Source organism: Orbicella faveolata, unplaced genomic scaffold (assembly GCF_042242905.1).
Source record: "Orbicella faveolata isolate gen_17 unplaced genomic scaffold, um_ofav_v1 contig_1, whole genome shotgun sequence".
NCBI classification, from domain to species: domain Eukaryota; kingdom Metazoa; phylum Cnidaria; class Anthozoa; order Scleractinia; family Merulinidae; genus Orbicella; species Orbicella faveolata.
The window spans coordinates 14,351,078-14,370,837 of record NW_028301536.1 but is presented as its reverse complement, the minus strand read 5'-3'; the positions used below and the strand labels follow the sequence as shown (position 1 = coordinate 14,370,837).

The 19,760-nt window shown below is 41.5% G+C and overlaps 1 protein-coding gene across 1 annotated transcript in view; it reads left to right on the top strand.

Moving 5' to 3' along the window:
• Positions 1 to 17,399, top strand: part of LOC110061276 (uncharacterized) — a 42,672-nt gene extending 25,273 nt beyond the window's left edge. Inside the window, exons 8-26 of the mRNA XM_089290958.1 lie at positions 306 to 5,441; positions 6,262 to 6,385; positions 8,167 to 8,308; positions 8,831 to 9,110; positions 9,809 to 9,868; positions 10,534 to 10,624; positions 10,786 to 10,877; positions 11,066 to 11,124; positions 11,237 to 11,410; positions 11,509 to 11,619; positions 12,037 to 12,190; positions 12,802 to 12,943; positions 13,045 to 13,088; positions 13,301 to 13,459; positions 13,954 to 14,247; positions 14,701 to 14,823; positions 15,180 to 15,239; positions 15,381 to 15,538; positions 16,601 to 17,399. Of these exons, the coding sequence (XP_089147084.1) occupies positions 306 to 5,441; positions 6,262 to 6,385; positions 8,167 to 8,308; positions 8,831 to 9,110; positions 9,809 to 9,868; positions 10,534 to 10,624; positions 10,786 to 10,877; positions 11,066 to 11,124; positions 11,237 to 11,410; positions 11,509 to 11,619; positions 12,037 to 12,190; positions 12,802 to 12,943; positions 13,045 to 13,088; positions 13,301 to 13,459; positions 13,954 to 14,247; positions 14,701 to 14,823; positions 15,180 to 15,239; positions 15,381 to 15,538; positions 16,601 to 16,838 (7,641 nt within the window). The 3' untranslated portion in view covers positions 16,839 to 17,399. The remainder of the gene's footprint in view (positions 1 to 305; positions 5,442 to 6,261; positions 6,386 to 8,166; positions 8,309 to 8,830; positions 9,111 to 9,808; positions 9,869 to 10,533; positions 10,625 to 10,785; positions 10,878 to 11,065; positions 11,125 to 11,236; positions 11,411 to 11,508; positions 11,620 to 12,036; positions 12,191 to 12,801; positions 12,944 to 13,044; positions 13,089 to 13,300; positions 13,460 to 13,953; positions 14,248 to 14,700; positions 14,824 to 15,179; positions 15,240 to 15,380; positions 15,539 to 16,600) is intronic.
• Positions 17,400 to 19,760: the final 2,361 nt, after the last annotated feature.

The window sequence follows — 19,760 nt, the reverse complement described above, 5'->3', positions numbered from 1 at the left end:
TCATCGAAGCAATCATCAAGTTTTTCTATTCGCGTTGCTTTTGTTTGCAACCGTTAACGTTCAGGAGCAGGCATTCGTTCTTGCCGTGTTGACAATTCTGTAATCCAAGCCGGGTAATTTCTTTTTCTTCAGCATAAAATCCCTCTACGCTGCGGAAAGCAATCGGCTCTTGGGCGCAAAATTAATTTCTTCAACAATGAACCCAATTCGCCAGTTGTATCGAAACGGACGGAAATAAAATCGTTGCGTATTATTGTTATAATAAGGTGTGAGAAATTTAATTTCTTTATTTTTATTTTTTCCAGACGGCAAAGCCTGAAGAACGGAATCCCTTCGTCAAGGCTCAAAATAAGCAAGAACCGTCCAGTAATGTCGATTGGAAGCCCACTAAAGAATTGCTAACGAACAAAGTAATTCCCAAGTCAGAAGAAGCAAAAGTGGAGAAGAATACTCTTGCAGAGGATTCGCAAAAGGACAAAGTCACATCTAGCGTTTGTTCGAAAGGCGATAGGGAAATCCCGTTATCTGATTCCACAAATGACAAGTCTAACACTGTAAATGATGCGAATAACAACCAAGACACTTCCACGGAACGCAAACGGGGCTATTTCCTGACTGAGGATCAAAAAGAACAGCTTTTATCTCTTCTAGCATCAGCTAAGCTGAACAAGAACCCTTTCTCTGCCGGTGAGAACGATCAAGGAGGCGAGGAATCGAGAAAGCCAGCAGAGGAGCGACCCATTAAGCCTCCTTCGCCATCCTTATATGTCTATCCACACTACGGCCAATCCGAAGCCCAGATGATGTTCAGCCCCATAACGCCAGCTGGGCGTTCTGCCTCTCCAAGCGTGCATTCTGATGTAAGCGACAACCAAATGCCTTCCGTCCCTAATGCCACATTTGTGCCTATCGCCGTTACTATGCCCAGTGTAGCCCCTTTACCGATGTCCCCATTCTGGTACATGCCCCAGGGAGGAATAATGCCTTATCCTCAACAAGCCATGTCCCCTATGCCATATGTTTCTAATGATGCGTCCGTGACATTGAATCAGTCAGTTGTGTCAACAGATAGCGATCTGAGTGAGGCCTCTGATATGGTACCTAGACCAAAGAAAACAAGCAGTACAATACCAAGGTTTGATAAATCGGAAAGTTCAAAATCAGACATAAAACAACAAACGAGGCTTTCCACTGCCCAAGAGAACAGCAAGGGGTCCAAGCTTCCTCGTCCCATTTGGCAAACACCAATTGCGAAGAGCAGATTAACTCCAGTTGAATCAGAAGCAAATTCCAATGTTGCTCGACGAAGGGTACCGATAACTAGTGAATCCAACGAACTTAGCGAAGAGATCAAACTAGTTCGTGCGAAAACTCCTTCTCCTTCCTTGGGAAGACGAGCGTCTCCCAGAGAGGCGACTCCTCCTCGCTCCCAAACGCCTCCCGTTTACTGGAGAAGAGAGGGATTGAACTTGTCATCTGATGATAAACCCCTAACACGAGTATCAACGGGTTCCTTCCCAAACTGGCGTCCCCCGAACCCATCTACCTCACAGGATGGGCTGAGAAGATCAATCTCGTCTCCGTCAGGATCGAGACCAAACAATCCTGTGCAAAGACCCAGGACCCATAGTAGACCATCCAGCCCCGCAGGATCACGATCCGATAGTCCCGTTTCCATGCTTGTTTCGAAGTTCGAGCAAATGTCTCAAGAGTCTGTAGACAACTCTCCAAGGGCTCGTTCTAACTCCGTGACGTCCATGATATCAAAGTTTGGTTCTTCGTCTCTGGTACCTGAAGATCGCATTGTTAAGGGACAATTTAAGCCCAATCTTTCTGCCTCAGCTCTCCAGCCAGCTTCTAAGACTGGTCCTCTTCGTCCGTCGTCGAAGCGTGACGGAGCACATCCCGCGTCAGATCATGAACTGTCAACTTCGAGGCCTGGTATTCCTACCTCGTCTCGCGATAGAACTAGGACAAGTGAGTCATCAGACGACAGTGGGCGGTCATCAGTCAGCAGTTCCGCTGATCCCCGCGAAGTTCAACGTAGTGGATCAGATTCAGGTTCGACTGACGGCAGACAAACCATGCTTTCTGTCGAAGGTCGGAATCGCCTGTCATCCTCCCAAGGAAGCCTTGACATAGAGAATGAATCCACTGTTGATAAATGTCACGAGCCCAGAACAAGGCTGTTAGAGAACATAAGGAGATGGACGTCTCAAGAGAATATCATGAGAGACAGTAGCCCATCAAATGTTCTTGGGAAGAACGTCCAAGAGCGTTTAGTATCTGGGCTCTCTTTGACTAACGATTATCCGACTAAAAAGAATAAGGTGGATGAGAAATATAGTTCAAAGACAACGAAAGAAAGAAGCCCATCTGGCAATGTCTCTTCCACTCCTTCCGGGAGAGGTTCATCAAGTACTGATCTAAGAAATGATTACCTTATCAAGCCAAATCACACATCCGAAAATTTGTCGAAACCCTGGCAAACCAAAGATGGCTCGTCAAACGAACTTACTAGAAAATCGTCTCTTGATTCTGAACCAGTCCGAGAAAAAGGCTCGCCGCGAACAAAACCAAGGAATCTGTGCTTTCTTCCAGAAAGAGACCCTTCTATTCAATATTGCGATGTCAAAAGTCCTAAGGACCTCCTCTGTTCTCCGACATCAAACGCTCATAAGTTTGAGATCCCCGTGGATTTGGCAATTTTAGAAGCCACAAGGCCGACAGTTTCTTGTCCACTGAGTTCTGTGGGCGGATTTGGTTTGCCATATGGTGGTGTGGATGGAACTATTCTTTTTCCTACGTTTCCTTTAAGTCCAGGATCACTGAAGGATTTTAAGCCATCAAACTACTTTACCAACGTCACTTTCAAATGCGGGGAAATGGAACCTGAGCGAGACACAAACTGTCTTCCAAAGAGATCTTCTCGTGACAGTATAGAAGGTGCTAGCTCTGATACGGTCACAAATAGGAGAAATGCATCGGATAACTATGTGAAGCGATTCGAGAGAAAAATCCTTCGCAGCACGGGTGATATTGAGAACGAAGAACCTCTTCCAAGCTCCGCTAACGGTACACTTGAAGGTTTAAACTGCAGGGACGCTAAAACTGCTGACAATGTCAGCAAAAATTGTTCAACTCTGACTGGAAATCCAAACACTAAAATGGATACTAAAAGTAATCCTGGGCTTGGCCCAGGATGTTCTTCGACAGTCAAAAGCTCGTGTGGTCTTTCTACGACCCAAGGGTCATCAACTACCCCACTGACTTCAGAGGATTCCCAGACTCCAAGAACGCAATCTAGAACCGATCAAATTGTGAGGTCAAGGCATCCATCAGGTGACAGTCCTTCTTTGAAAGACAATGCTTCTCCGTCCAGAAATCCTCCGTCACCAATGTCACTTAGAAAACTTGTCTCAAATCCTATGCCTCAGAAGCAAACTACTTCGGAAACCAGAACCTCGAGATCCAAACGAAATTCACTACCTACTTCACAACCCATCAATCTTTTAGGAAACCGCGATTCTTCAAGCCTTCCGCGGAACGGTCCGCTGCCGAAAAGTTCATCGCAAACTAATTTATCACGTAGCCCAAAACAAGTCCACAAAAGCTCTTCACAGGACAGTTTATCGGTACATCAAACAGCGTCAGACTTTTCCAGGAGTTTCCTGGGGGAAGGATCTGTTTTACATCGAAGGAAGGACAACGGAAATGTCGGTAAAAATGATCCACATTCCAAAGCTGTTTCTACGAGTAATCCTCATGCGAAGGGAAACGACGTAACAAGTTCTAATGCAAATACAAACCCTGGAAACCCCCATCTATCAATAGAGAGACACGGGGCCAAAGAATGCTCAAGAGAAAGGAACCTTTACTCTTCCAATCCGCATTATCAGGGCAATAAAACCACAAGCAGCACATCCTCTTCGTCAGCATCAAGTCCTTTAAGGTACCCTTACGCTCGAAGGGGAAGCACCCCTGCCAAAGGTAGCGCTACTATCAAACCTCCTCCCAAAGCAGCCAGCAATCCCACCTCTCCCCTCTACCCGAAGTCACCAAAAGGGCACATTGAGTTCTTTGGGGCAGCCGGGGCTACCTATCCTGGCAACCCAAGTGGGTCACCTAATGCACGAGATCCAAAACTGGAGCAGAAGGAATTAAGAGGAGGTCAGCATAACCCAGAGACACGGCAGCGAGGTCAAAGCAGCGAAGAGAGAAGTGGTCCGGCCAACCCTTCAGAGAGAGTCTCCAAATCGTCTTTGTCCTCTGTTTTACCTACTGAAGATCAATTCTCAGAAAACTTGAGTTCTGTGGATACTCCTAGAGATTCAGATGTATTCTACGTTCCCTCCTCTGAGGAAACTTTGTCTAAAAGTAGAGCGACATCAGGGAAAACTAACAAGCGATTTCCGAGTAGCTCCTCCTCCGATAGTGGATTAAACATGTCAGATCCTGACGAGACTCAAAAACGTAGCGGAAAGGAGAGTAAGGGTAATCGACTGAAATCTCCTCCTACCTCTCCGTTGCATTCGCCCTCGCCAACATCTCCAAAGTTTCTGACAGGTACCAGTATTTTCTATGATCCGATAGAGCAACAAAATCCCGTTCCCTCGTCAGAAAAAGGGTCAAGTGTTGCACTGAAAGATCCAGCAAATGTGGCTGTTCTATCTAGAAGTGTTCAACCCGAGGATGCTTCAAATCCCTTTCAGACCTCATCGGCAAAATCTGACAGATCCCCGACCAAAATGGCACCAAGTGATAGCAATAAGTTCAAGAATCTTAAAGGCGACGTGTCCAAAATGACGGATAAGCGCTCTGTGGACTCCAGTGAATGCTCTAACAGTCATTCGGAAAAATCTAGAGAAGTACCTTCAGCCGTGAAGTTAGCGGCGCTCGCTCATACCGGGAAGTCAACTCCCAAAGAGTTTGTTGCTGCTTCTACGCCACCTCCCGACATTTCAGGCAGAACTTCCAGCAAAAGCCCTCCTTCCTCGTCAAAAGTCGATTCTAAGGAGCTCCTAGGCCAACTAGTTAAGAAGGTGTTAAATTCAGCCGCAGTTAAGCAAGGTTCTTCTCCAAAGGCCTCGTTTGCTGAATCAGCGATTCCAGCGGCAAAGGAAGGTGTCAAGGGAAAGCGCCCACAAGGAAAAATGTTTTTCTTGCCAGATGAGACGATAGAAGCGGTAGAAAAGGAAAAAATAAGTCGCCAGGGGCAAACTCCAACAGGCAGTAGCTCAAACCATAAACCAAGACTGTCAGATTCTGATAAAGCTTCAAAGAAAAAGGAGCAAGAACTTTTAGATTCAAAAGAAAGCACTACTGTGCGAAATCAAGAAGACGTTGCTTCTGCTGTTAGCCCTCGATCGTTTCCTGTGGTCGATATTGAAACAACTATCTCTCCCAGTAATGCTTCAAAGGATGAGAGTTCTTCGCCCGAGGTAAGTGAGGCAATTTTTATCCTTTTCAACTTTGAAGTGCAAGGCACAATGACATTACAGTTAGTACGTAAAACAAAGTTTATGAGGATTTAAGCCAAAGCTGTGGTGTAAAAACTGAGCTTAGACTTATAGCCACACTTGTTATACTCGACCTAGTCTAGTGCAGAGTCCTTGTGTAATTCTGTCTTCACCATTTGAGCAGGTCTATAATTTTAGATTCGGCCATGGAGACCAAGCTTGGCCACGGTTGTCGTGTTGGGTCTTTGGGAAAAATACGTTACTCGCAAAGAGATGATGCTTCTTGATCATTCGTGGAACCTTATAGGTTTTCTGACACTATCTTATTTTCTTGCCAAATCCGTTCTTAGGAACTAAGGACCAACTCAGAAATGAAAACCCACACAACATGGTCATGCAGCTGGATTGTCAATATATTCCTAGTCCCTGTATTTAGACATTTACATAATAAGTCGAATTAGTCTCGTATTTTGATTGGTTCTTTCTCATGCTCTCTCCGTTGGAGGACATTCGTATAGATGACGTCATTAACATTTTTTTGGTTCTTTATTACATAAAACAGATAGATTCCATGTTGCCTTGCGTCTGTTCAGTAATAGATCACAGTAGGGAGACTTCAAAATGTTGTAAGAACATACCACATTTCGACGTCCTCTGTGATAATACTGGACAGACGCAAGGCAACATGGAATTTATTTGCTAAATAGAAAATAGGGTCAAGCGTCCTCTGTATAACTCTAGCGGCTAGAAAATAACAAACACCAAACGATAGATTCACTGTCTTTTACTGTGTCGTCAAAAGGTGTTGTCCTCCAGTGTGTCTTCGTCAGAGGAGAAGGGTGTTCTCTCCAAGATTATCGACATGATACACGACGAGTTTGCATTTGATGGCTACATGGATGATGGAGTGGAAGACGTCAATATGGGTAAGAAATATGCGTGTTCCTTTTTTATAGGTGCACGTTATGTCATCTAAGGTTGACCGTGCGGTAGCGTTCTAAACAAAAAAAGGTGTTTCATCCTCTTTTTCGCGAAAGCCCTGAAGTGTTGCACGTGATAAAATGCTTCGTTGAATAATATGTTTTTTCCCGATATCCGGAAAAAATTTATATTTCTGTTTTTAGTAATTGTGCGGGGTTAAAAGGGTCATCGTTATAGAAATCAAGTAATAAAGTAATTAGATTAAGAGGCAGCTGACTCTCCTTTGCATTTTCAAGTAAAGCCACATCGATGGCCAACTTCAGCTGAATTAAAGTTGAAACCTGATTTTTTTCTAGGGTCTCTCCAAACGACAAAAATTGCCAATTTATTTGAATCGAATTACGATTCCTGCACCTTTTAAAACGCTGTTGAAGTTGTCAAAGATTGAACTAAAAACACAGAAAACAATATTGCGAACGTCTTTCTCAATGTTTGTTTGTAGCCGTTCAAACATTGCTTTTGTTTTGTGGTCCAATTCATTGTGACAATCTTTGTCATTTGCTCTACCTACGTCATCAACTTCTCAATCACTTAGATAGGAGCCATTATCAATACTAATATATGAGAAGTTATTCATTTTACAAGTCGTTGCTTTACTCTGCAGTTTCTGTGTGATTACGTGCGTTAAGTTAATAAGGTGTACGAAGGCACTGGTGGGTTGGCTAATTAAGTTACTTAAGTTTTCCTGTCCACCAGTTTTGTGCACTTACAAATCCGAAACACAATATGTGTTTTAATTAAGACCTTCCTGACCGACCCTTTGTGAGCTCGTGTACAATTAAACAGCCAATTAGCAGCAAATTGGCTACCACTCTAACAAAAACAGCTGACTTCATTAAGATGCGGGCACGTACCAAAAAAGAACCATTTTGAAAGCTGTTTGTCGAGAACTTTCTGTAACAAAGAGCACCATACTTGTTAATGTTAGACTGGAGAAGGTGTCGTCGAAGAAGGAAGGCAGGGATGCTCAAAAATAGGGTCTAACATGGAGATTTGTAAACTTCTTGAAAGGTACAATGTCAAGAATCATCTGGCACGAGCTGGTTATTTTGTCAAGGGCATATTTTAGGTGTTGTTTCGATGGATAATGATAGGGCGGTAGAATTAATTCAATTTTTCATGTTAAACGTCACTGACAATTTATTGGTTCAAAAATTATTGATGAATTTAGGCAATTTTATGATCGAAAACAGCAAAACAAGCGTGGAAAATTTGCATATTATTTTGTTGCCGAGGCTCGTCCCAAGAGATTTGTTGAATCAGAAATCCATTTAACAATACAAAGGAGACTCAGCGTCTGACGCACATAACCCATCATTTGCTGGATTTATTTGTTACTCAAACACGGTGTCAAAACAACTTATTGCATGGTCTCTCGCGTTGTCGAGTGTTTCAGCAGTTTCCTGTGGTGGTTTACAACCCTGGCACGTTTTAAACCACGTTTTCAAATATTCAGGAATAGTTTTACTTTTCTCTGTCCTTCATAAGTGAATCTGTTGTTTGAATAACAACCTGATCGATAAATATCGTCGTTAATATTGCCAAAGAGTTTATTTCATCGTTACTTCATGTATGTGCATGAAAGAAATGGGAACGACAGTCGAAGGTAATACGACAAGTTATGTACCAAGCAATATAGACTTGACTACCATATAACACGGTGGTCCGGGTAACTTTAACAAAATCTTGTTATCTCTAAGCAACATCCGTTTCACTGTATTTATAGCTGAGTATGTGCTGTCTTTGGCCGGAATGAGCGAGGAAAACTTCAAAGAGGCCATTACCGATCAGTACAATGATTTGTATTGGGACGAGGACCTTCTTCATGATATGTACGAAGCTGTCACAGGCGGAGAACAGAGTAGAAGGTTTGTCACATCAAACTCAACTTCTTGAGGCCACTTACAAGATTTCGATATTTTTTCCTTCATTCAGCCACACACATGTATGAATGCCACAGTCTTTGAGAATGGAACTTCTTCTTCTCTCATGTAACGCGTAGTCGATAGTACGGTCTTTATAGTATTTCTAGGTCTTGAAAGTACAGTTTTACTAACCAGTTTACAAAAGTCCTCTTATCCAAAGTTTCAGCAATATTTTTCATCAAAATTGCCTTTCGTTTTGAGAATCGTTCACAAATGACAACTGAAAATACCGTATATAAGTAACTGTTTGCGAGCACCAAGTCTTTGTTAAGGTAAAACTCAACACTGTTGGTATTAACGTTGGGTTATGAACTCACGTGATAACAAAAACAGTTCGTTAAGTTTATCGTCTCATGAAATTAAAGTTCACAACATTTTACTTGAAACCTTTTTTAGGGACTTTGTTAGCCATGTTACAGTGTATAGAGTGTACGTGACAGTAGAATTGTTTTCTTTTTTTAACAGGCCAACCTTGCAATTCTCTGAGAGCACTGTCAGTGACATCAGCCCTCCGGAGTCTATCAACCTGTCTCGCGAGGAATCCCACCTCAGTCTGGAGCCTTTGTATTTTAACTCCATCTCCAGAAGCAGCAGTGAGAGGAGCGGGACTGGGGCGAAGGACATTCTCATGTCTCCGCTAGGAGAAGCTACCGAGTTTCTGCCCATCAAAATTATTGCTCCTGAAATGCAAGCGGACATCCAAGAATTGTTAACACCTATTTTTGACGACTATCACAGAGTAATGGTGAGCAAAAAGATGCAGTGATATATATATTTACGGTGTATTGGAAATACTTAGCTATCCACAAATGTAATATTTTTAACCAGTCTTGGATAGTCCAGGCACTAGATTACTTGATAAATAGAACACTGAGCTTTCCAAAATCCTCGGATTTTATCCTGTCGCTATGACGATACATGTTTTACAAGGAAACCACACTGTTAATAGCCGTGGGGCTAACTTGTTGGAATTTAGGCTAACACAGAAATTAAAAATATTTTAGATTTTCCTCATAAATTTAATTTCTTTATGTATTTGAAGAATTGGTGAGCTGGATAAAAAACTACCATCATACTGCCATGCGCCCTGGCTCTTTTGTATGATGTTAATAATGACGTGCAATGAATATATAGACAGTTTGCTGGACATATTGTGGAATATTCTTGTCCAGATGCTTATGACCTAACCATTAAAGGAGCTGCGCATCTTGAAAAGCGTAGCCTAGATTTGTCCAGTTCGTCGTTTGTAATCCGTGTTAATCTTCTCCATCCTTACTTAACCATCCTTGTTCCTTTATGGTTTATTGTTATCTCTTTAGTGTTTTTTCTATCGTGGTAAATATTTTCAGGTTTTCTTCAATATAACGGTAATTTTGTACGCCAAAATAACTCAAAATACCGTGACTGAGCTCCTTTAACCATTTTGTCATTCTACCCACTCAGGGAGTCAAACTGGCAACGAGCGTGGAGGATCTGACGGAAAAACTGGGAACTAAAATTATGGTAAGATACTAGCTTTGTAAGCAGAGCTAACGCTCGTATTTGGAAAGTAATCAATTCAGGAAGCTTGCACGACTCGCGTAAACCAATGTGCGCGCAGATAGTGTCTTCTCAGCCAATCAGGACAAAGATGGTGTGCTTGTGATGGAGTCAAAGCGAAGATGATATCTTCTTTCTCGGCAAATAAAGAGCAAAACTAAAAGCACTTGTGACTTGGCCCGGGAGACATCCCGCCATTGACACCGGTTTCATGAGTTTAGATTAAATCACTGCACTAGCACAGTCTTCAATTGAGTGTCGTAAAAACCAAAACTAAAGTAATCACTCTAGCCAATCGCAAAGGACAAAGACAATCCAGTGAACCAATCAAAACTCGAAGGAATAACATGTAGCGCGGGAAAACGCGTGAGAGTGAGTCACGATTAGTTTTGATTTTACTTCTGATTGGATGAAAAAGTGGCGCGAGTTTTTTAAGCCAATCGTGTAGCTTAGTTGATGTAAAACCAATTACTGCTCGATACTCAAATGAAAACCGCTCTATTTTTACTCATCGTGAACACCACATTACACCGCAAGTCGTATTAACTACAGCTAAAAATGTATTTTCGGACAGATGTCACGTGAAATCCAGAACACATGCGAGAGCTTAATCAATCATTTTTTTCCAGGAAATCTCTCAGCAGCTAATGTTGGAGCGAAGAGCTAAGAAAAAGAGCATGAATTCCTACAACAAGATGGCGGATGTGGAGAATAAGAAAGGTGTGTTGAGCTAACTTTGTACACTTGAAGTCTGACTTGGACATCACGATACAAGACCATAAACTACAACGGACATGGGATGTGACTAAGTAAACCCAAATCCTTATGAAGAACCCAAAATAGGAATGCGGTATTGATCTGGTGTGTATCGTCTTTTACAGATGTGAAAGACCTGGCCTCTAAACTGGTCAACGAAATCGAGGAATGTGATAAGAAAATTATTTACTTAAAAAATGTTCAACGACAATTGAGGGTGAGTATGAGTTTTGTCTTTACTTTACTGTGTGGAAATTTAACGCACGGCATAGAATGGCTAAACAATCAGCACGGTCTAAACAAAAACTGTTCAGTAATGAATTTGCTACAAGAGTTTTATTCAACTAAAGTATGTTCGGTTCCGATACAAATATTTTAATTAGTTGCTATATTTTTGTTTTTTAGAGTGTGTACGCCGAGCGCTTTGGAGTAGATACATCGCTACTGTATTCATTTCTTGTGAGGTAAATTGAAAGAGATTGTTCCTCTAATGTCTTCTAACATACACAAGCAATTCCATCTGTCGTGAAGGAAAACCACTGATATTTTGTGTGTGTATTTCTCCCCTCTTTGTAGCTATAACAAGAGCTGTGTGACGTTAGTACCGGAGTTGAATAATAGCTTCTTAAACTTTTCTCCGATATGGAACCAGAGGGTGAATGAAAGCACAGATATCGTGGATGAGTCACTAACTGGTCCCTCCCTTCAATCAGGGACCAAACTTGGCTTGTTCTCTTATCTCTTCGACAGGTGAATAAAACAAAATCTGTTTGATTCGTTATTCTTGCTGTGCTTTACGAATGATCCTGGTACTAACAGAGATACTGTATATATTTTTGTTATTTCAGACACGCCATGAGTCAGGCTTATGTACGATACTTTCTTTACACTTTCCGTTACGTTTCCACTGCTCAAGAACTGTTCTCTTTCATCAGAGAAAAATGCTCAGCCTCTCTAAGGTAAGGACGGAGAACAATAAGGTTATAAGAACAATAAGGTTATAAGAACAATAAGGTTATGCTTCAACTTAAGATTATATTTTTATGAACATTGACTTTTTTAAAAATGAACGATGAGGTTGAGAGAGGGAAAACTCTTTGTGATCGAAACACGAATTTTAACACGTTTAAAACCAATACGCATAACTTAGGAATAAGTTAACAACTATTTTAGGTAAAAGTAGATGATGTTTTGAGTGTTAGGCGTTAGCCCCTTATCGCACCAAGTAGCCAATCAAACCCCATTTTCTCTTTAAATGTTCGAATCACAGCAAAAGTGCAGTGAAGCTGAACACGTGTCGCAAATGTTCTCATCCGGCTACGCCTGATACAGCATTGGTTTGAGGTATTAAATGACACTTGTGTTTATCTCGTCAGAACGGACTCCTCTGGCCAGGTGTATAACCATCAGCTTCAGATCCGATACCGTGCTCTGGACCTGTTGTCTGAGTGGATTGACGGTTACTATCGGTTTGACTTTAAAACAAATCCCAGTCTTATCAAAGAGCTGCTTGCATTTGTTAAAGATGAGGTAAGATTTCACTTTGTTCTTGCCTACTTTCCTACAGGTCCTTTTAGTCTTAGGCAAAGCGACCTTACGGCTCATTATTGACACGTTGTTCCTAATGAGATTTTATCTGATCTTATGGCCGGCCTCCATGCAAGGAGAAAAAGAGAGAAGAACTGTAACGTTTCCCCGAAACCGGATACTACATGGTCTGCATGTATGTTATTTACCGGCTAAGAGGTCCATATAGTGAAAGACTGTGACCGATGTCTTGAAAATGCTACCCGAGGCCACAGGCCGTTGGCAGCAGTTTTTCACTATACGAGGTCAAGTTTTTCACTATGCAGACTGACCTTAGGCCGGAAAATAACATATTTATTTTTTCCTCTCTCTCTCGAATCACTTTTATAATTGTTGACCTTTTCCACACACAACAGCATCGTAGGAAAATCCGGGCCGCACTAAGAACCAATCAGATTGCAGGATTCGTTACCGTGCCCTCTTAGAAAAAATAAATGTGGATATTACATCACAAACATAAGTACAAGACATACTACCATGCAAAAGGCCGGAAAGACAAGTGTCGGACTAGAAAATTCAATCGTGTTAATCATTTTCTTTTTACTTTATCGCAGTTGATTCTCGTGGATAGAAGCGAAAGAGGTCATTACTTGATGGAACTTATTGCAGAGAAACAGAAAAGGGATTCAAACAATAACATATGGTCAGATGAACCCAGTGATTTCGTGGCTGTACTGCAGCTAGAGGATCCCCAAGGTATCGAAACGTTCTTGTACACTGTTAAACGTTTTCGAGAACAAATTTAAAAACGTGTTAGCAGACAATAGATATTTAACATTCTTTTTCCTTCCTTTCAGGTCTTAACCCGGTAGACGGCAAAAAGGACTCACTAATAAGAAAGGTATATTCAACAAGAAAACATTCAAATATCCCAAACACATTAACATGACTGCATCAAACTAGTATGGAGAAGTTTTCAGAGAGGGCGCACATTTATTTCCATTAGTAGTTTTTCTTTCGGAATCGAGGCTAACAACAGAGATCGTGACATTTTACAAGACAGACAGATTGGAGTCAACAGATTTTTAACGTTAATTTATTATTTTTTGGCAGCCAATGGGTAGCCGCAAGTCCAAATCACCAGTGCAGTGCTTCCGAAGAACCACGCCCGAGAAAGGCATGACATACAAACCAACCCTGTACCTAAAGGCTCTTTCAGTTCTGGACCACTCGTCACGAATCCTGGCCGAGCAACTTACACTTATACAGCAGGTAAAAGACTGCTCAATTTTGACAGAGTACATTACAAAGTTAACCAGAGTTCCAAGGTATTATATTGTTGCACGCCATGAAATCTCTCTTTCATCCCTCCCTGAGCGCCTACCACGTGGCGTTTTACCAAGACCTCCAGGTGACATGTATACTCAATAAATATTGAAAACACAGGCATCTTTTAAAAGGGTGTTTTTCATGAACGTTTTTTCAAAAAACCGGAGTGGGCGTTCCCTCTAGAAAACAGCTTTCAGGTTATTGGAAACGCGCAAAGAAGTACCAGTTCTGGAAAATCGTCTTCCAAAACGTACTTGGATAATTGCCATTCGTATAGTTCATTTAACAGGCAGATGGGAGGGAAACTTGAACGTTTTTACTCTGGCCTTGCCTTACAAGATGCCATCTTTGTTCAGTTCATTCTCACTTAATTCACTCGACCCCAAAAGACACTTGAATACACTTCACTGAGTCATATATCTTTTATTCTGTTCCAGGACTTGTTCTTTCACATTCACCCTGTCCATTTCCTAAACTCTCGTGCGCATGGCATTGGTGTTGGTCGGAGCCAGTCCCCCAGCAGAGAACGCGACAGCATCTTTGGCTTCAGTACCGGGAGTCGGCGCGTCTCGGAGCTACCCGCCAGTTCCGGGGAGGTACCCCTCCCTTGGGAGCAAAATATGTACGTCAGCGAGCCCAGCACCGATGGTCATCTGGAAAACCTCTTGGAACATGCGCAAGACGTGTCCTTGTGGGTGGCTGTTGAGATCTGCAGTGCGTCTTCAATAAAGGTAATTATATTTGGGCAATAGATTATGATCCTATTCTCTTGATATGGGTTATTGACCAGGCGTGAGGTAAAGATGGCTGGAAAATGGCCAAGTTCTTTTTTTGGCGTGTTTATGGACTGAGAAGGACTCTAGGTCCATAAACATGCATAAAAAGGAACGAGGCCAATATCCAGCCGTCTTTACCAAGCAAGCTTTGTCAATAAAGGATTTATTATTTGGAAAAGAACACAATTTTCTTGCGAGACACAGCGGGTAATCCCTAGCCGGCAAGATAACCTCATCTTGCCCGCTCGGGTAGCCAATCACAGCGCAGGATTCGGTTCATCTTGCCCGCTCACGGAGCAAGCCATATAATTAGACTATTTACTGCAATATGTGTCACGTAATCCTTAAAGTAATCGAATGCCAGATGATATAGTTGCAAACAAATCTTTCTGTACCGTTGTGTTGTAGGCTCAACTTGCCCTCATCACCAAGTTTGTGAATGCTGCGCGTTACTGCTGTGAGATTCGTAACTACAGCACGTGTTTCCAAATCGTTGACGCCCTGGAAATGTTTGTCATCAGACAGTTACCGGTAGGTTACCCAATCATTGATAGTTGTTGCTTTGTAGTTGTGGTATCATTGGATGTAATTTGCGCTGTTATTGGTAATTTACTTGGTCACGTGGTATTGGCAATTCAAACGTGGTTGCTGCGGGATAGAATGGAGTTTGGTTGAATAACGTTCAACAATTTGTAAAAGAGTTCAACACATTTGTTTTTTGTCTTAATCTGTTAAATATTTATTTGTAGTGATATTTGTGACGTCGTGGAATAAGTTATCAGCCCCCTAGTTGCGCCCTTTAATCTCTTAGGCAAACATATATTAAAATGTCTCTAAATAATAATAAGAAACACATTTATACAAATAACATATTAATTGCTCGGTAGGCTTGGAAACAGGTTCCCACAAAAACAGCGGAAGCATTGGAAGAACTTAAGGCCGTCAAGGTAAGTTTTAACCCTGACAAACCTAATGCCTTTTGTAAAATATCTATAAAGAAATGCGCAGTTCGCTTTGGCAACAAATGATCTAGTTCTATCTAAACCACCGTAAAAAATTTCAATCAGTTGTGTTGTCCTTTATTTCAGGTTTTGCTGAAGACAGACAGCTCGTGGTTGATGAAGAGTGAAGCGTCACGTGACAAACCCACAATTCCTTGTTTCCTTTTGTTTGTTATTCACGTTCAACAGCAGGAGCTTGGAGGGTTCACATTACCTAACGACATGTTCAAGTGGACAAAGATGAGGTAAAGAGACAAGTGCCTTACAATGTTTGACCATTCACGAAAAAACCTTACATGGATTTGTCGAATGAACATGACGTGAACTCACACGAATTCTCTTGAACAGTTCTGTAAGGAAATCTCGTTTCTCAAGGACTTTGAAGAAATCTTAAGGTTTTCCTGTATTGCCATCCATTTTCCTCCTCGCAATCTTTAGTCCTTATCACCTCTGGGTCAGACCATTATTGTTGGGTGTCCTGTGACCACTGTCATGCGTCTTGAGCTTTCCCAAATTGTATCACAAAGAGGTGAAAATTTCCCTTTCAATTCTCACTTTATGTATACGGCTTTCTCTATAACGGTAGCGAACAGTTATGAAACTGCTGTTTTAAAATAGCCAGTTTGAGTTAGTGGGTTTTTATATGTCTTTAGAGCAACTATGAAATTTGCACTGAATGACCCTGTCAAGGGAACTGTCATAGGCCAATGTGACAGAAAACTACAATAACCCACGTCTTGGTTTTGACAACTTTTCCCACCTTTTCATGTCGCTCACCTCTTGTGAAAATAGCTCTAGCGAAAATACGGTAGCTTAATTCATTCTGTACTTAAGAAAGAGCAACATGACTTCCTTTGATGATTGCACTCTAACCGGCGACATGTCATACCAAACACCCGCCCTTTTTAAGCTAGATTGTTGTTTCTGATATTTTAACAAGTAGGAGACTGATTACTTAGCCTGCGAATGCAGACGTATTTCCGGCTGTCGCTTGTCTCCACCGAAAATAACGTCTGCGAACCCGAGCCAGGAAACGATTTCTGTGACGTAATGACTTTTGTTTCTCCTTGGCCAATCAGATTCCACGATAAAACGAAACTCGAGTGCTCCTGGCAGCGAATACCTCGCGCAGTAGTTCTGGGGCTACTTGAGCTAAACTGTGATTGGCTTAAAATTCCTACGTCAGAGAAATCGTTTCCTGGCTCGGGTTCGCAGACGTTATTTTTCGGAGGAGACGAGCGAGAGCCAGAAATACGTCTGCGTTCGCAGGCTACTGATTACTCGACTTGTTTTTGTTTCAATTACAGATCAGCGGCTCGTTTAGTGGACCAGATACGCTTGTTTAAACAGATGCGTTATGCCTTCCAAACAGACGACGAATTGAAGGACAGACTGAAACAGCGTATACACGAGTGCAAAAAGGAAAACCTCCACGCCCTAGCTTCTGAGAATGCAAGCAACTTTCATTTATCATCTTCACATGGCTCTAGGAAATTCCATGATGCCTTTAAGAAGATGAAAGCGACATTCGGCAGCCATAATTAGTCCTGTTTACGACTTGGTTATCTGTAATTTTCAAAAAGTGCTATGATAACTTCCAATCACTACATCTATTTTTGCGGAGAAAATGTTCAGGTTATACTATGTGTTGTAAAGTGATAAGCGATAGATTTTATTTACGGAGATCGTAATGGAAGTTAAGATACCTCCGCCTGTTTACGCGGAAAATAGGTGAATTTTTCGCAATTTATTATTATTATGATTGAAGAGTTTGTTAAATCGCAGGGTTTGTTTGGAGAGGAGAAAGTGTAATATGTACACTAGTTAGGATTTTGAATAAGCAATTTATTTTTTACTAAATAGTGCGGAAATTCCATTTTCGTCTTTGATAATGTATATTTGTATAAAATAAGGTTTTTGTATGATATTTTATTTGAGATTTGTCTGATGGATACGTCGTAAACAGTCCCAGCTATATTTTATTATTTCAGATTAATCTATTTATTTATTACTTATGGCGGCTGTCGGTTTTCCGGTAGTTAATTAAATAAATTTCAATTAGGAGAAAAATGATGAAAAATTTAATTAAACGAGTTTTCACTTTGACACTGTTTATTTTGTTTTTAACATTTCCTTTGTGCGCGACTGGGTGAAACTGTTGTCCGCGCGAGAACTGTAATTAAGACAGGAGATGGGCGTCGCCCCAATCTTCCACGCGGGTCTTTGTCGTACTGTGCCCGTTCCCAGGCGCTTCGAATTTTGTGACTTATAAGCGATAAAACAAGGAATATGGAGCTTGTCAGAAAGGACCCAAATTACGTCAATGCCACAGGCCAAAAATCCAAGCGCGACCACTAATTAAGGAGCGCATTGGCAAAGAGGAGACCCCAGAGAATTTTGGACGAGCCAATATCTTATGCATGTGCGAATTCTCTTCTCTCAACACCCACCACGAGGGAAATGAAGAAACTGCCTGCCTGTTTAAAGGCCATTCCTCCCTTGCTTTTTTTCTGTTTTTGAAATATAGCAGTTTTCAATTAGTACAATGATGGGGCTTGCCGTATGCATTTTTGATCTTTTTTTACTTGTGCATGCGCAACAGGAAACAGTTTAGCCAATCATTTTGGGATTTATAACATAATTCGAGAAAAAAAGTAAGCAGAATCAACGTTTAGCGTTTTAACAATTGATTCTCTCGTGCAAGGCTGCCTAGAGAAACTGAGAGCAATATCATTCCGCTGCTGCGTGACCAAACAACAAAACTACCACACGTTGCGGGAAAAACGAAAGAGAACATTTAAATCAAACTCAGTGAAAACATAAACTGTGCGTTTTTACATTTTTCCGGGGCCCGGTAACCCGGGGCCGAATGTTTTTTGGGGGCATTCCTAAATAAAAGTACTGTTCATTGTCTTGTTCGATTCCGCGTCGTCGTCAATCATCCTCATGTTGTAGAACAGCTTCTGAACTCTCCGACTATGTCACCCTACGTAGCTTCAATCCCCACAGCTGTGTCTGTACCTCTCTCTCCTCGCGCTCTCCCTGAGGCCTTTTCCAATTGTTTCCTGGAATGTAGCAAAGGGCAGGGAGGGTACAGAAACTAGACTTCCTAATGTCTTGATATTATCAATTTATTGGTGTTCGACGAAATTGTCGAGTTTCTCAACTTTTCTAAATCTGAGGATCGAAGATGGATTCGTGCAAGTGATTTAAAAAATGTTTTTCTGTCGATTCTTCCTGGTTTTGTATCAGCAATTTTTTTATTGACTATTTCCGTTAAATGTTCTCGGCCCGTACCCCCGGGGGTGCCGTCTAGTATAAAGTATTTATTTTTCGCCTATATTTCTTTCTTCTTCTAACAAGACTGAAATCCAAGTTTTCAATCTGTGGCACTGCCCTTGAATGGTTTCGTTCCTATCTTACAAACCGCACACAATTTACCTTAATCGATGGAAAAAAATCACAGCCTCGTGAGCTTAAATGTCGAGTCCCCCAAGGTTCGGTCCTAGGGCCTATCCTGTACTTACTTTATACTGCACCACTGGCTGACATTCTACGGTACCACGAAATGCAATTTCACTTCTACGCTGACGATACTCAGTTATATATCTCTTTTTCAACAAACAACGACGTCGAATTAACTAATGCAGTTGGAAAAATTGAGGAATGTTTGTCTGATCTTGACAAGTGGATGTCTCTTAACAAGCTAAAACTGAATAAGGACAAGACGGAACTTCTTTATCTATACTCGAAACACAACCCGCAGCAGTCTCTACCACCAGTCCGTTTTGGTCAAGACATAATTCAGCCATCTCAATTTGCTAGAAACATCGGTGTGATATTTGACAGTACCATGACTATGCTTCCGCATATCAGTTCTATTTGTAAATCAGCCTCTTATCATCTGCGCAACATCTCCCGGATAAGGACATTCTTATCTACGAAAACCACCGAGATCCTGGTCCATGCTTTTGTGTCTTCCAAACTCGACCACTGCAACTCTCTTTTGTACAATGTACCGAAGTGTGCTTTAAAAAAGCTCCAGTCTGTTCAGAACGCCGCTGCCCGACTTATCACCTGTTCCCGAAAGTACGACCACATCACTCCAATACTGAAAGAATTACACTGGCTTCCTATTTCTGAACGCATTAAATTCAAGATTATATTACTTACCTTTAAGGCTCTTCATCAACAATCTCCTGTCTACATTCAAGATCTAGTAGCGTACTACCAACCTTCCAGAATCCTCCGATCATCACACTTATTACTTCTTAACCCCACAAATTTTCACCTGAAGACATGTGGTTCTCGAGCTTTTGCTGTTTCCGCTCCTGAACTCTGGAACAGTCTACCTGTTTCTATCCGCTCATGTGACAATCTAAGTTCTTTTAAATCTAAACTCAAAACTCATCTTTTTAAGAAAACTTATTATTCTTAGCGATTTTACTTTCTATAACTTTCTTAAAT